General features: G+C 43.8%; 1 protein-coding gene across 4 annotated transcripts in view; it reads left to right on the top strand.

Annotated features, from left to right (window-relative positions):
* Window positions 1-2,880: 2,880 nt before the first annotated feature.
* SKIC8 (SKI8 subunit of superkiller complex) overlaps window positions 2,881-12,499 on the top strand; it is a 17,454-nt gene continuing 7,835 nt past the window's right edge. The window contains exons 1-5 of one of the 4 annotated variants that reach the window (XM_017865333.1): window positions 2,881-3,112; window positions 7,557-7,607; window positions 8,317-8,344; window positions 9,998-10,103; window positions 10,482-10,654. In XM_017865333.1, the coding sequence (XP_017720822.1) occupies window positions 7,596-7,607; window positions 8,317-8,344; window positions 9,998-10,103; window positions 10,482-10,654 (319 nt within the window). In that variant the 5' untranslated portion in view covers window positions 2,881-3,112; window positions 7,557-7,595. Of the gene's footprint in view, window positions 3,219-7,556; window positions 7,608-8,316; window positions 8,345-9,978; window positions 10,104-10,481; window positions 10,655-12,499 lie in introns of all 4 variants that reach the window. The other 3 variants (XM_017865334.1, XM_017865331.1, XM_017865332.1) reach the window with 3 other exon arrangements.

Genomic DNA, 12,499 nt, shown 5'->3' with positions numbered 1-12,499 from the left:
TAACCTCATGGGTGAAACAGTTTTTATAAAACATGATGTAACTTTACTATGTATGATGCACTCATATCTTCTATTCTACTTTTTTCTTAATGTATTCCATTTCTCTTTTTTGAGATGATTAATTGAATTTTTATCCAAAACAACTTGCTTCAATTGAAAATTAATAGTAGCAGATTTGGGAGCAAATAAACAGAAATGGAAAGTCTTAGTATTTGGCTTAATTATTCTACAAGCATGCTGATCACATTTATGCTTTTTTAATTTTAAATTTTAATTAAATTTTAAGTTAAAAGGCATAAATGTGATCAGTGTGCTTTTAGAATAATTTGAAGGTGTGGTATTTATAGTTAATGTGTAGAAAAGAAAAAAACCTCACATAACCCCAGATCACACAAATTAAAATTCACTTAGTCATACAGTTGTGAGCACTTTTGATAGCCAACATTTCACCATTCTTAAAGTGGGAGTCTTTCAAAAATACTTCTTCATATTCAAAAGCTAAAAGTTAGAGTGAAGATGGCCCAATTATCTTGGTGTGGGAGAGGTAACATAATCATCTATTTCCAAAACTCACAAAAACCCGTAAATGTCACCAACAAAAAACAAAGCAGCGGATTGGCCAAAACCAAGGCAACTGGTTATACTGGAAGGCGGCAGATCACTCATTTAACTGCTAAAAGCCATTGCTTTGTAGTACTAATGTTAATTCCTTCCCGCACTTCGGGAACCCACATCGCAGCCAATGCAGGGTCAGTTTCTGTGTATTTAGCTCTGTGGAATGTGCCAGAACACCAGTCAGTACTTAAGTCAATCTAAAGGGAATTCTCTACAGTTTGAAAATCATCTCACTGGCTTTATGATATAATTTGTACATTCTTCCTTAGCTTCAGGGGCACATGCCTGCCCCCTGGTCCAATAGATCCAAAACGGTTACAAGGATATCTTGACTTATAGGAGATGCCACATAAGAATTTTGACAATTCAGTCTTGAAGTCTGCTCACTTTGACCCAAACTTTCTAAGCCAGTGACATGCAGAGGGTCCACCTGGAGCAGATGAAATTTCTGTGGACAGAGATGTCACAGAGCTGGGAAGGAGAGAAATAGCTCTCCAGTCAATATGAGTGAGAAAAATTAGTCATATCACTTTGAAACATGTGAACTTGAGGGTTAAGGATGCTGGCATGCAGGGAAGTCACGTGCGCAGCAGAAGAGTTGCAGGATGTCTTCTCTTTTGTGTTAATGTGAGATTACTGAGGACAAGAGAATAGGTCCTGGGAGATGTGGTGTATTAGCCAATTTCTGGTCACACACAGCCTCCTCAAAAAGCCCCTAAAGGTGGCCAGGCACAGTGGCTTACGCCTGTAATCCCAGCAACTTGGGAGGCCGAGGGGGTGGAGCACCTGAGGTCAGGACTTTGAGACCAGCCTAGCCAACATGGTGAAACCCTGTCTGTACTGCAAACACAAAAAATTAGCTGGGCATGGTGGTGCGTGCCTGTAATCCCAGCTACTGGGGAGGCTGAGGCAAGAGAATCACTTGAACCCAGGAGGCAGAGCTTGCAGTGAGCCGAGATCGTGCCACTGCACTCCAGCCTGGGCAACACAGCGAGACTCTGTCTTAAAAGAAAAAAAAGCCCCCAAAGATGAACTTCACCTACTTGTAAGTGGTCTAATAGTCCTCCATCTCTCTTTATATTTATATTTTTGAACTTTAAAACTAGTTTTTTTGAAAAATATTTTTTAGAACCAGGGTCTCACTCTGTTACCCAGGCTAGAGTGCAGTGGCCCAATCATAGCTCACTGCAGTCTCAAACTCCTGGGCTCAAGTGATCCTTACCCCTGCCTCCCGAGTAGCTAGGTCTACAAGTGCACACCACTGCGTCTGCAATTTTAAAATTTTTTGTAGAGATTGGGTCTCACCATGTTGCCCATACTGGTCTTGAAATCATGGCCAGAAGCAATCCTCCCACCTTGGTCTCCCAAAGTGCTGGGATTACAGGAGTGAGCCACCACATCTGAGCCACAGGGCGGCCTCCAAAATGGGGCATGAGCCTCTTCCCATCTCTTTTTTTGTTGTTGCTGTTCAAGACAGAGTCTCACTCTTTTGCCCAGGCTGGAGTGCAGTCGTGTGATCTAGGCTCATTGCAACTTCCGCCTCCCAGGTTCAAGCGATTCTCCTGCCTCAGCCTCCCAAGTAGCTGGGACTACAGGCATGTGCCACCACACCCAGCTAATTTTGTTTTTGTTTCTATTTTTTCACTTGAGATGGGGTTTCACCACGTTGGCCAGGTTGGTTTCAAACTCCTGACCTCAAGTGATCCACCCACCTCCGACTCCCAAAATCCTGGGATCACAGGCATGAACCACCACACCCAGCCCCATCTCTGTTTTTTTTTTTTCTTTTTCTGAGACGGGGTCTAGCTCTGCCCCCCAGGCTGGAGTGCAGTGGTGTGATCACGGCTCAATGTAGCCTCAACCTCTAGGGCTTAAGCGATCCTCCTGCCTCAGCCTCCCAAGTAACTGGAACTACAGGCGTGTGCTAATTTTTTTGAATTTTAGTGGACACGAGGTCTCTCGCTATGTTGCTCAAGCTGGTCTGGAAATCAGGAGCTCAAGCGATCCTCTCACCTCGGCTCCCAAAGTGCTGGGATTACAAGCGTGAGCCACTCTGCCTGGCCCTCCAAAAAAAAAAAAAAAATTGCCAGTGACAACCTATTAAACTGATATCTGTCACGCTAATGGGTCATGACTAGCAGTTTGAAAGACAAACCTCGATTTCACTGAATTTATTTTAGCAACAAATTTATTTTGCAATGAAATTGCAACACAAGCCCCTAAACCTGCAGTTGCCGGAAGCTAAACGTCTGCGCTTCCAGGAACAAATTTCCAGCTACCACGCCTCTGGAAGCAGGGCGTGGCTTCCTCCCTCCTCTCTCCGCCCACCCCTCTCGGCATCTGCCTGGCACACGGCGTAGCGACGGCAGGGGGCGCTGCGGCGTGCTCCGCGCCGTGAGGGCGGGGCCGGCGCGATGCCCCGCCCCCTCGTAGCTCATCTTTGCGCGTCGCAGTCGCGCTGACCCCGGCTTCCGACGTGCTGCCTGGCAGTGCAGTGGTGAGTTGGAGTGCAGGGCCGTTGGGGATGGCGGTCATTAGGGCAGTTGACGGTGCAGGCCAGAGGGCCGGTGAGCGAGGTTGGGCCCGAGGCTGCCTGTAAGCAGGTCCGTTCAGGGATGCTGTAGGCCCTGGGACCTGAGGGTGGCTTCCGTGACTCCATTTGCCTTGGCTGTCCCTCGGTGTACGGGGCCTGAAGGGAGCGAGGGAGGCCCGTAGGTGGCCTCCTTTTGCGTCCTGAGAATGTTCTGGGCAGCACCGAGATTAGGGCTGGTTTCTCTGCGGAGGAGATCAGTTATCCGTAGGTGGGAGGACGGTATTAACCGAAGTTTTCCAGTAGTGGGCCACGCTTGTCTTCTTAGGTAGCGTGCTGGACAGATACAGACATCACTGGACGAGTACAGAGGCTGGGTGCGCTTTACGCCAAGTACCGTGCAATACTGTGAGCTGTTGACTTGCCTGAGTAGTTTCATCGAGGCATCTGTAGTGTTCCTTGGAAACACTGAGCCAGTGATGAATTCTGCCTGGGAAAATTAGGGAAAAGTTTCCCAAAGAGAGAAGATGGCAAGAGAGGGCTAAGGTCTAAAGTCTCTTAGCTCTGACCTTCATAAGACCCTGAAGTAAGAGGTAGTGTATCTTGGTAGCATATACTGTAGATTGTATCCACCTTATAGTGTCCCTTGGGGGCTTCCTTAACCGCTTCTAAGCCTCCATTTTCTTATTAGAAAAGTGGAACTGATAATAAGAAAATAGTGCGAGGTGTACGTTCCAGTGGATGTTTGAAATCTTGGATAGTGAAGGACCCTGACTGACTTACCGTGGACCCTGACCACTTACCGTGGTTTACCTATGTAAAATTTTTCAACTTTACATAGGTTTATTGGGAAGTAGCCCCATTGTAAGTTGAGAAGCATCTATACTGTGTTTTTTCTCATACAGGTTACACATACATACCTGTGATTACTTAGTTTAATTCGTAAATTAGGCACAGTAAGAGATTGACAACAATAATAAAATAGAATTATAACAGTGTAATAAAATGTATGTGAATGTGGTTCTCTCAAAATCTTACTGCACACTACTCACCTATTTTTGGACTATGGTTGACCTCTGGAACTGTGGAAATCAAAACCTCAGCTAAAGAACTACTGTACCTAGTAAATGGGGTTATGAGGTTTCAGTGAGCTAATCTTTGTGTGTTACTTAAAATAGGACCGGATTCATTGTACATCCTCAAATGTGCACTCATTGATAGAATCACACCCTTGTCTTTTGGAACCCGGGGTTTTGGAGGTTGACTTACCGCAAGCCTTACTTCTTTTTTTGTTTCTATCCATTGCCAAATGTGAGGCCCAGAATGACAGGGAAGAGGACAAGCCTGTGCTTCAGCAGGCAGAAGGCTGTGCTCAAGCAGAGGTTGAATACCATTCCCATTAGCCAAACTGGCTCTAGCGCTTTCCTGTCTTTCCTACCCTGGGCAGAAAGAACCCTGTTCATGGGTCACAAATGAATAAAACACTACCAACCTGTCTGTAATCCCAGCACTTTGGAAGGCCGGGACAAGAGGATCGCTTGAGGCCAGGAGTTTGATACCAGCCTGGGCAACATAATAAGACCTTGTCTTTACAAAACCAAAACAAAACACAACCAATTTGAGATCTTCATAGGCAAGGATTAGTTATAAATTGTTTGTTTGATTTTCTGTTATTGGAAAACTTTCAGCAGCTTTTTGGGCTGGCACATTTAAAGAAAGTAACCTGAACCTGGATGCCTTAACTGTATGGTCCCTTAAATTGACAGTGGGTAGAACTGCGAGGGCCGTGAACTTGGATGAGAGGAAAAATTGCATCTTTGTTTCCTAACCTCCAACTGAAATTTAGCATTTTCTTCCGCTATGAATGTAGGCAATAAATCACATTATTAACAGTGTGACTTTGTTATGAATATAAGTTACAGATATTTTCATATCACGGTATTGTGTAAGCTCATTTACAACTTTGAAATTATGGTAGTTATTAAATTTGCTTCTAGATTGCATATATAATGAGCCAATAAAGAAGCACATATGTTTTTGTATTTTAATAAAATTTTAGCATATAGTCTATCCTCATTATTTGTGGATTCTGTATTTATGAATTCACCTACTCACTAAAATTTATCTGTAGCCCCCAAATTAATACTTAAAATGCTTTTGTGGTCTTTGGAAGACATAACTTTTTTTCACATAAAAATTTTAGTCGCTTGATGCACATGTTCTCAGCTGAAGTCAAACAAGGTGACACTGCCTTCTTGTCAGCTCTCATATTGTAAACAAATGTCATTTTTGCAGTCTTTGGTGCTACGTTTTCTCTGTGCTTTTGTCGGTGATTCCACTGTTTGAGATGGCCCCCAAGCATAGTGCTGAAGTGTTTCTAAATGCAAGAAGTCTGTGATTTGTCTTACGGAGAAAATATGTGTGTTAGATAAGCTTTGTTTAGGTATGAGTTCAATATTAATGAATTACTAATGTATATTCAGTAAGTGCCTCTAAACATAACACACATAAAACATGATTATGTATTGATTGGTTGACAAGAATGTGCCCAGAGGCTCTCAGGAACCAGTTTCCCAAGGAACAGCGGTTCTCTATTGGATAATTTAGTGTCTGTAGCGACTTCTTAGAACATAATTGTTGTGAATAATGAGAACCTACTGTAATTGGTTTCATTTCTAAACCTGTGTATTTTCTGTAAAGACATCCTGAGCCAGAGTCTGGTGGCTCACTCCTGTAATCCCAGCACTTTGGGAGGCCAAGACAGGAGGATCGCTTGAGCCCAGGAGTTCAAGACCAGCCTAGACAACATAGGGAGACCCCCATCTCTATAAAAAATTAAAATATCCAGGCATGGCACACACCTGTAGTCCCAGCCACTCACGGGGCTGAGGTGAGAGAAGGCCTGGGAGGTTGAAGCTGCAATGAGCCACGATTGCACCACTGCACTCCAGTCTGGGTGATGGAGCGAGACCCTATCTTGGAAAAAAAAAAAAAAAAAAAAAAGGCCACTAAAGGGAGTCTGTGGCACACACAAAGAAATAAGAACCATTAGCCCTTAATGTAGCCTGAGAAATTAGATCTATTCTTTTTTTTTTTTTTTTTTTGAGACAGAGCTTCTCCTGTCGCCCAGGCTGGAGTGCAGTGGCAAGCGATCTTGGCTCACTGCAAGCTCGCCTCCTGGTTCACACCATTCCTCCTGCCTCAAGCCCTTCCCGAGTAGCTGGGACATAAGGCGCCGGCACTACCACGCCTGGGCTAATTTTTTTTTTTTTTTTTTCTGTATTTTTAGTAAGATGGTTTCATTGTGCTTACCAGGATGGCTGATCTCCTTGCCTCGTGATCCGCCCACCTCTGGCCTCCCAAAGTGCCTGGGAATTACAAACCGGAGCCACCATGCCCGGCTTTTTTTTTTGAGACGGAGTCTCGCTCTGTCACCCAGCTGGGTGCAAGTGGCACCGATCCGGGCTCACTGCAAGCTCCGCTCCTGGTTCACACCATTTCTCGCTGCCTCAGCCTCGCCGAGGAGCTGGGACTATAGGCACCCACTTACCATCACATGGCCTGGTAATTTTTTTTTTTTTTTTTCTGTATTTTTAGTAGAGATGGGGTTTCACTGTGTTTAGCCAGGATGGTCCCTTGATCTCCTGACCTCGTGATCCGCCAACCTCGGCCTCCAAAGTGCTGGGATTTGACAGAACGTGAGCCACCATGCCGCTTTTTTTTTTTTTTTTTTTGAGATGGAGTCTCGGCTCATGTTCACCCAGCCTGGAGTGCGTGGCACGATCTTGCGCTCACTGCAACCTCCGTTCCTAGGTTCAAGTGAGATTCTCCTGCCTCAGCCTCCCAAGTAGCTGGGACTACAGGTGCGCGCCACTACACCCAGCTAATTTTTGTATTTTTAGTAGAGTCATGGTTTCACCATGTCGGCCAGGATGGTCTCAATCTCTTGACACCGTGTCTCCCTCCAGCCTCTGCCCTTATTTACCTGACTATTGGCTCTTAAAGGCATTTTTGGTTGAGACCTTTGCGTGTAACATAAGAACTTTACCATCTTTGGATTTCCCCTTGTTTGTTTTTAATAAATAATGTTTAGTATTAAAAGGAGAAGTGGTTTTCTTCTCTCTAAAAAGCAGCAAAGGACAGAGACTGGTTACTCTCTGTAGTCACACTTGAGGTGAAGAAACCGTGGGATGGGATTAGCTGTTAGTTGAGTCCCTAGGTTCAGAGGAAGAAAAAAGACCATACCACCTGGTAGGGAGTGTGAAGGGGGTTCCAGGGACTGATCCATAGAAGGGCATCAGAACAACTTCATAATAAGGAGTTGCTTTATTTTCTTGGTCAAGGGGAACTTCCTGTGTGCCCTTCTATCCTGATAACACCCCTCACTGAAATCCTGGTGTTGTTTCCACAGAACTGTCTGGCCTTTTGCCCTTGATCCTTGGTTAAGGAAATGACCAACCAGGTAAGGCCCATGTTGAAGGGAAGAACATCAGTTGGTCTCTTTGCCAAGTTCAAGTCCAGTAGGTTTTCTGGATGTGTAGTCAAGAAAGTAGCATCTCATTCTTGCCGTGCTCCTAAAAAACTGGATGACCCTGGGTACCTAGTCGCCTAGTTACCACAGTGTTAGGTGGGACTAGTAAAATGCAAATACTAAGAGGAGGACTGGTTCCTCTAAGTCTTTACCACAGTTTAGTGAGTAATAGAAGAAGCTTAAAAGATGTTGTACAAAAGAAAAAGCAGCAAGATCAGGATAGAAGATAGAACAGGAGAAACAGATCTTTGTAATAAGATTAGGGACGAAGTTAATAGACTGTTATGCATGCTGTGTGCTCTTATGCAGCTGCAAAATTTAACCTGCAAACTGGACTCTGAGCTTCCTTGGTGATCAGAACAGAAAAAGAAAACATAATTTATTGGTCTCTTCTTGGGTGAGTGTGGGTAGTAGGAAGGGGGAGAGAGTGTCAGTTTCTTTAAGAATTTTTTTCTGATAGGACTGTACAAATCTTGCATGAGTGGGAATCAAGGAGCTTGTAGGATGGCCAGGTTGACAGCAGAGGAAGTAACTAACATGGTAGTGACTCTATCTACTTGGGGAGGAATGCTTTCTGCAGGCAATGCGAGACATCTGAAATCTGACCATGGGTTTAATGTGGCTTCTGTTCTTTTTTTAGTATGGTATTCTCTTCAAACAAGAGCAAGGTAAGTAGCCTGCCTGTTTAAGCAATTCATCTGTGAAAAAAACTGTTGTCCCTGGTTTCTTTAAGACTTTTGTCATGCTGACCAGACATGCAGTTTTCAAGTATACTCACTTTGCAGAAGAATTGGCAGCTGAAAACAAATACTCTTAAAAAACAAACAACAACAACAACAACAAAAACCTGAACAACCAACTAAAAAAAAAAAGCAGTCATCATGATAGGTTGGAGGCTTCCAGGCTGAGGAAAATTTTCCCACCTGAGGAAGACATGACCGAGCTTCCCAGCTGGCGAGGTGGAAGAAGGAAATGCTTTGAGCCTCAAAACTCTGTTAATGCCAGCTCATCCGGGGAGGTGAACGTGAGCCTTTTTCTGAACTCAGAACTTGCTTTGGCCCTTAATGAAAGTGATGCCTATAATAGTGAGATGAATTTCTTTTGAGGCCACTGAGTGCATGGGGAGGGCTGGGAGCTGTGCAACAGTGGCAGTGGCAGGGATGGGAGAGCAGGCCGCAGGTCAGAGTGGGCTGGGATTGTAGCTGACCAGTGGTCCAGAGCTTTGTACCCAAAAAGGAGTCATGTCTGTGCATGGGCTACTCACCCATCTCATTTCTTCACTATAGCCTCCATGAGTTTGGGAAAGCCTAAGGAATTTGTGGAATGCCTAATCAAAGCTCTTCCTCTCTAAATAGTGACATGTAGGTAGTTTGACATTTACGCCAAAAGCATCATCCAGGTTAGCTAGTGTAAGTAACTAATAGGCTAATTGGGCATGCCAGTCAACTACCTTATATGTAGCTATTGTCATCCAGGTGGCAAGTTAGCAGGTTTGAGTTAGATGGGGTTTGAAATGGAAGCCACAACTCTGTCTGTAATGCATAGCTGTTTAAGTTTAATGCCTTTATATTCATATTTTGGGAAGGTATCGCTGGAGAATTGTTGCCAGGCAGGGGTAAAGCCTCCATGTGCACTTGTCACATTTTTACATCCACACTGGGTCTGCACATACAACGGTGTGGCCTACCAAACCTGCAGCTTACAGACTTAGATTTAAGGTAGACTTTAATTAATAGAGATTGGATTTGAATGCTAGCACCTCTCATTCCTTGTCTATACAATGAGGATATTAATAGTACCCACTTCATAGGATTGTTGTAATAATTGGCCCATTAACCATAATAAAGATACTTGTGGGGAAAGGCAACTTATTATATGGAGGCTATATTACGTATTTTCTTTTAGATCTATACTGTTTAGAATTGAACTGCCTACTCGTTTCCAAAGATCTTTACGGAGTATCTGTTACCGGGTTTAGGTCTTTTCTTGGTAGGAGGGGGTCTTCCCCACTGGTTTTACTTGTTTTAGCCAAGTGATAGCCCTTGTAGACTCCTATATACCAGATAGCATGCTAAAAGAAAGGGCACTGGATTTAGAGTCCAAAGTACTACCATCCCATCCGGTAAGCATGAGATTTAGGGCAAGTAGCTTCTTCAGAACCTCCAATTTTCATATGTGGCCCCAAAATTTCAGTAAAAGCTGTATAGGAAAGCACTTTGTAAAATAGTAAAGCAAATACGAATAAACGTTACCTTACAATTGTTGAACAGTGTTTCAGCTTCATTAAGTCATATGCAAGAAGACTTTACTTTCCATTCTAGCCCATGATGATGCCATTTGGTCAGTTGCTTGGGGGACAAACAAGAAGGAAAACTCTGAGACAGTGGTCACAGGCTCCCTGGATGACCTGGTGAAGGTCTGGAAATGGTGAGTACCTCTCCCCTAACATACAGCCTTGGAAAATTGGGGGCTGAGGTTTTGCTTCTGAACTCTCCAGTTGCAGTCTGGGAAATACTTTTTTCTAGGCAAGAAATCTATAGCAATATGGTGGTATAAAACAGCAGCTTCTTTTTCCCACTTGTTTTCCTGTTATTCTGTATTAAAGCCCTAAAGTTTAAAAAAAAAAATCTTAAAGTCCTACATTGAAAACCTGGCAGCATTTGGTGTTCTGTAGCTCATTAACTCTTCTCTGATTCTGTATTTCATAGACCATTGGTATTGCATAGTCACAGGGACCCAGAATTTCAGATGCCAGGTAAAGTGTGTTCTGTGTGAAGAAATCCATTTCTCTGTCCCCTGTTGAAGGCGTGATGAGAGGCTGGACCTACAGTGGAGTCTGGAGGGACATCAGCTGGGAGTGGTGTCTGTGGACATCAGCCACACCCTGCCCATTGCTGCATCCAGCTCTCTTGATGCTCATATTCGTCTTTGGGACTTGGAAAATGGCAAACAGATAAAGTCCATAGATGCAGGACCTGGTAAGAGTTTTACTTGTAGGGGAGATAATGGAGGCTCATGATTTCTTTTCCAAAATCTTTAGGGATAGATGTGTTTTACAGCTCAGAATTTTTTGGATTTGAGAGGGATGATAATGGATGCATGAACTGTATTTCACATAATACCTTCAGTGGGGCTGGAAACAGCACTCTAATGAAACACTCTGCAACTAAACGTGAGTATTTACACTAAGTGAGATAAATAAAAGCTATAAATAGCCCTGTGTCAATTCAGCTTAGATTTTGCTGCCAAATGAATTTTGGTAGTAAACCTGTGGAAAAGCTAGTAGTTTCCAGAGCTTTTGGATTTCAGAACTGCTGGTTTGGGGCTTTTGACCTGTATTTTGTGTTTTCTAGAGGTTCTCTATTTACCATATTCTGAACTGATTCATTCACTGCCTTATGGAAGCCTAGAATGTAAAGCATGGGGTCCTTATAGATGTGTATCATGGTCATCTCTACTCATTTTGATTAAAGGGTGTGATTCCTGGTATGTGATACATACGAAACTTTTAAGAAACATCGATTTTTTTGTTTTAAGTACTGTAGAACAGCATAATCTTGTCCATCAGCCTTGGTAAACATCATCTGAGATGACGGAAGTTAATGATGTCATAGGCTGACTAATGTGGAGCACAGAGGACATTTCAGGATTCTTTTGAGCTTCACATTTACTTATAAATGGCTGCACAACTTTCCCCAGCAGAACCTGCTCTGCCAGAATGGGTGGTAACCGCTAGAGGGTGCGAATAGCCTGGCATTCTGTGGCACACCCCTTTGTGGGCTGATGATAGAAGAGCTGCTTAGGTGTTCCATGAACACAGTTCCTTGATTGATGCCCTGGATGGATTCACCTCCCACGAGTTATGCTCAGTAGCCACTCTAGGCTGTTCCTGTATTGGAAATAATGATGGTTCCAGAGTTTTTAAAGAGGCTGGGTTGTCTGGAAACTGAGTGCATTTTCCCTCAGAAGCAATATTTCTTGTCTGTAATTCTTACCACTGGAGCTCTTTTAAGAATATGCATACCCAGTCCATATTTTGGATCCACTGAATCATAGTGTTCGGAGTACATGGGGTGGGATATATATTTGGAAAAAGCTACCCAGATGCACCCTGACTCCCCAGATGGTTGTCTTTACATGTGCCCTTACTCTGCTTACGTTACTTACAGAGGACTTGGGTCCCCAAACTATCCTGCAAAGTCCATTAAAACTCTAATATATAAGTATGGTCTTAAGAAAAGAGGAAGAGGCAGAACTGTTTCTACCTTTTCATCTTGGGCACCTAAGCTTTCCTAGGGGTCATAATGCTGGTGTCATTGCATGCTGGTTGCAGCCCTGGGCACGAGGCAGCTGAAGAAATCATTGCTGGATTGGTTCCAAGTAAAAGGATGGCGTATGTATCCAGCTCACTTTCCCTGATAAACAGTACCTTTTACTGGGTGTTGTCCAAGTGTGGCAAGGTTTTAAAGGTTACTGTTATGAATGAAAAAGACAGAAGAGGCCAGGCGTGGTGGTGGTGGCTCATGCCTGTAATCTCAACACTTTGGGGGGCTGTGGCGGGTAGATCACTTGAGATCAGGAATTCAAGATCAGCCTGGCCAACATGGTGAAACCCCATTTCTACTAAAACATACAAAAAATTAGCTGGACGTCTGGATGTGGTCGTGTGTGCCTGTAGTCCCAGCTACTCGGGAAGCTGAGGCAGGAGAATAGGTTGAACTCAAGATTATACCACTGCATTCTGGCCTGGGTGACAGAGCGAGACTCAATCTCAAAAAAAAAAAAAAAAAAAAAATGGGGGCTAAAAAGTGGGTTTTTATTCT

Source organism: Rhinopithecus bieti, unplaced genomic scaffold (assembly GCF_001698545.2).
Source record: "Rhinopithecus bieti isolate Rb0 unplaced genomic scaffold, ASM169854v2 scaffold_82461, whole genome shotgun sequence".
NCBI classification, from domain to species: domain Eukaryota; kingdom Metazoa; phylum Chordata; class Mammalia; order Primates; family Cercopithecidae; genus Rhinopithecus; species Rhinopithecus bieti.
This window is presented reverse-complemented; position numbering and strand designations above follow the sequence as displayed.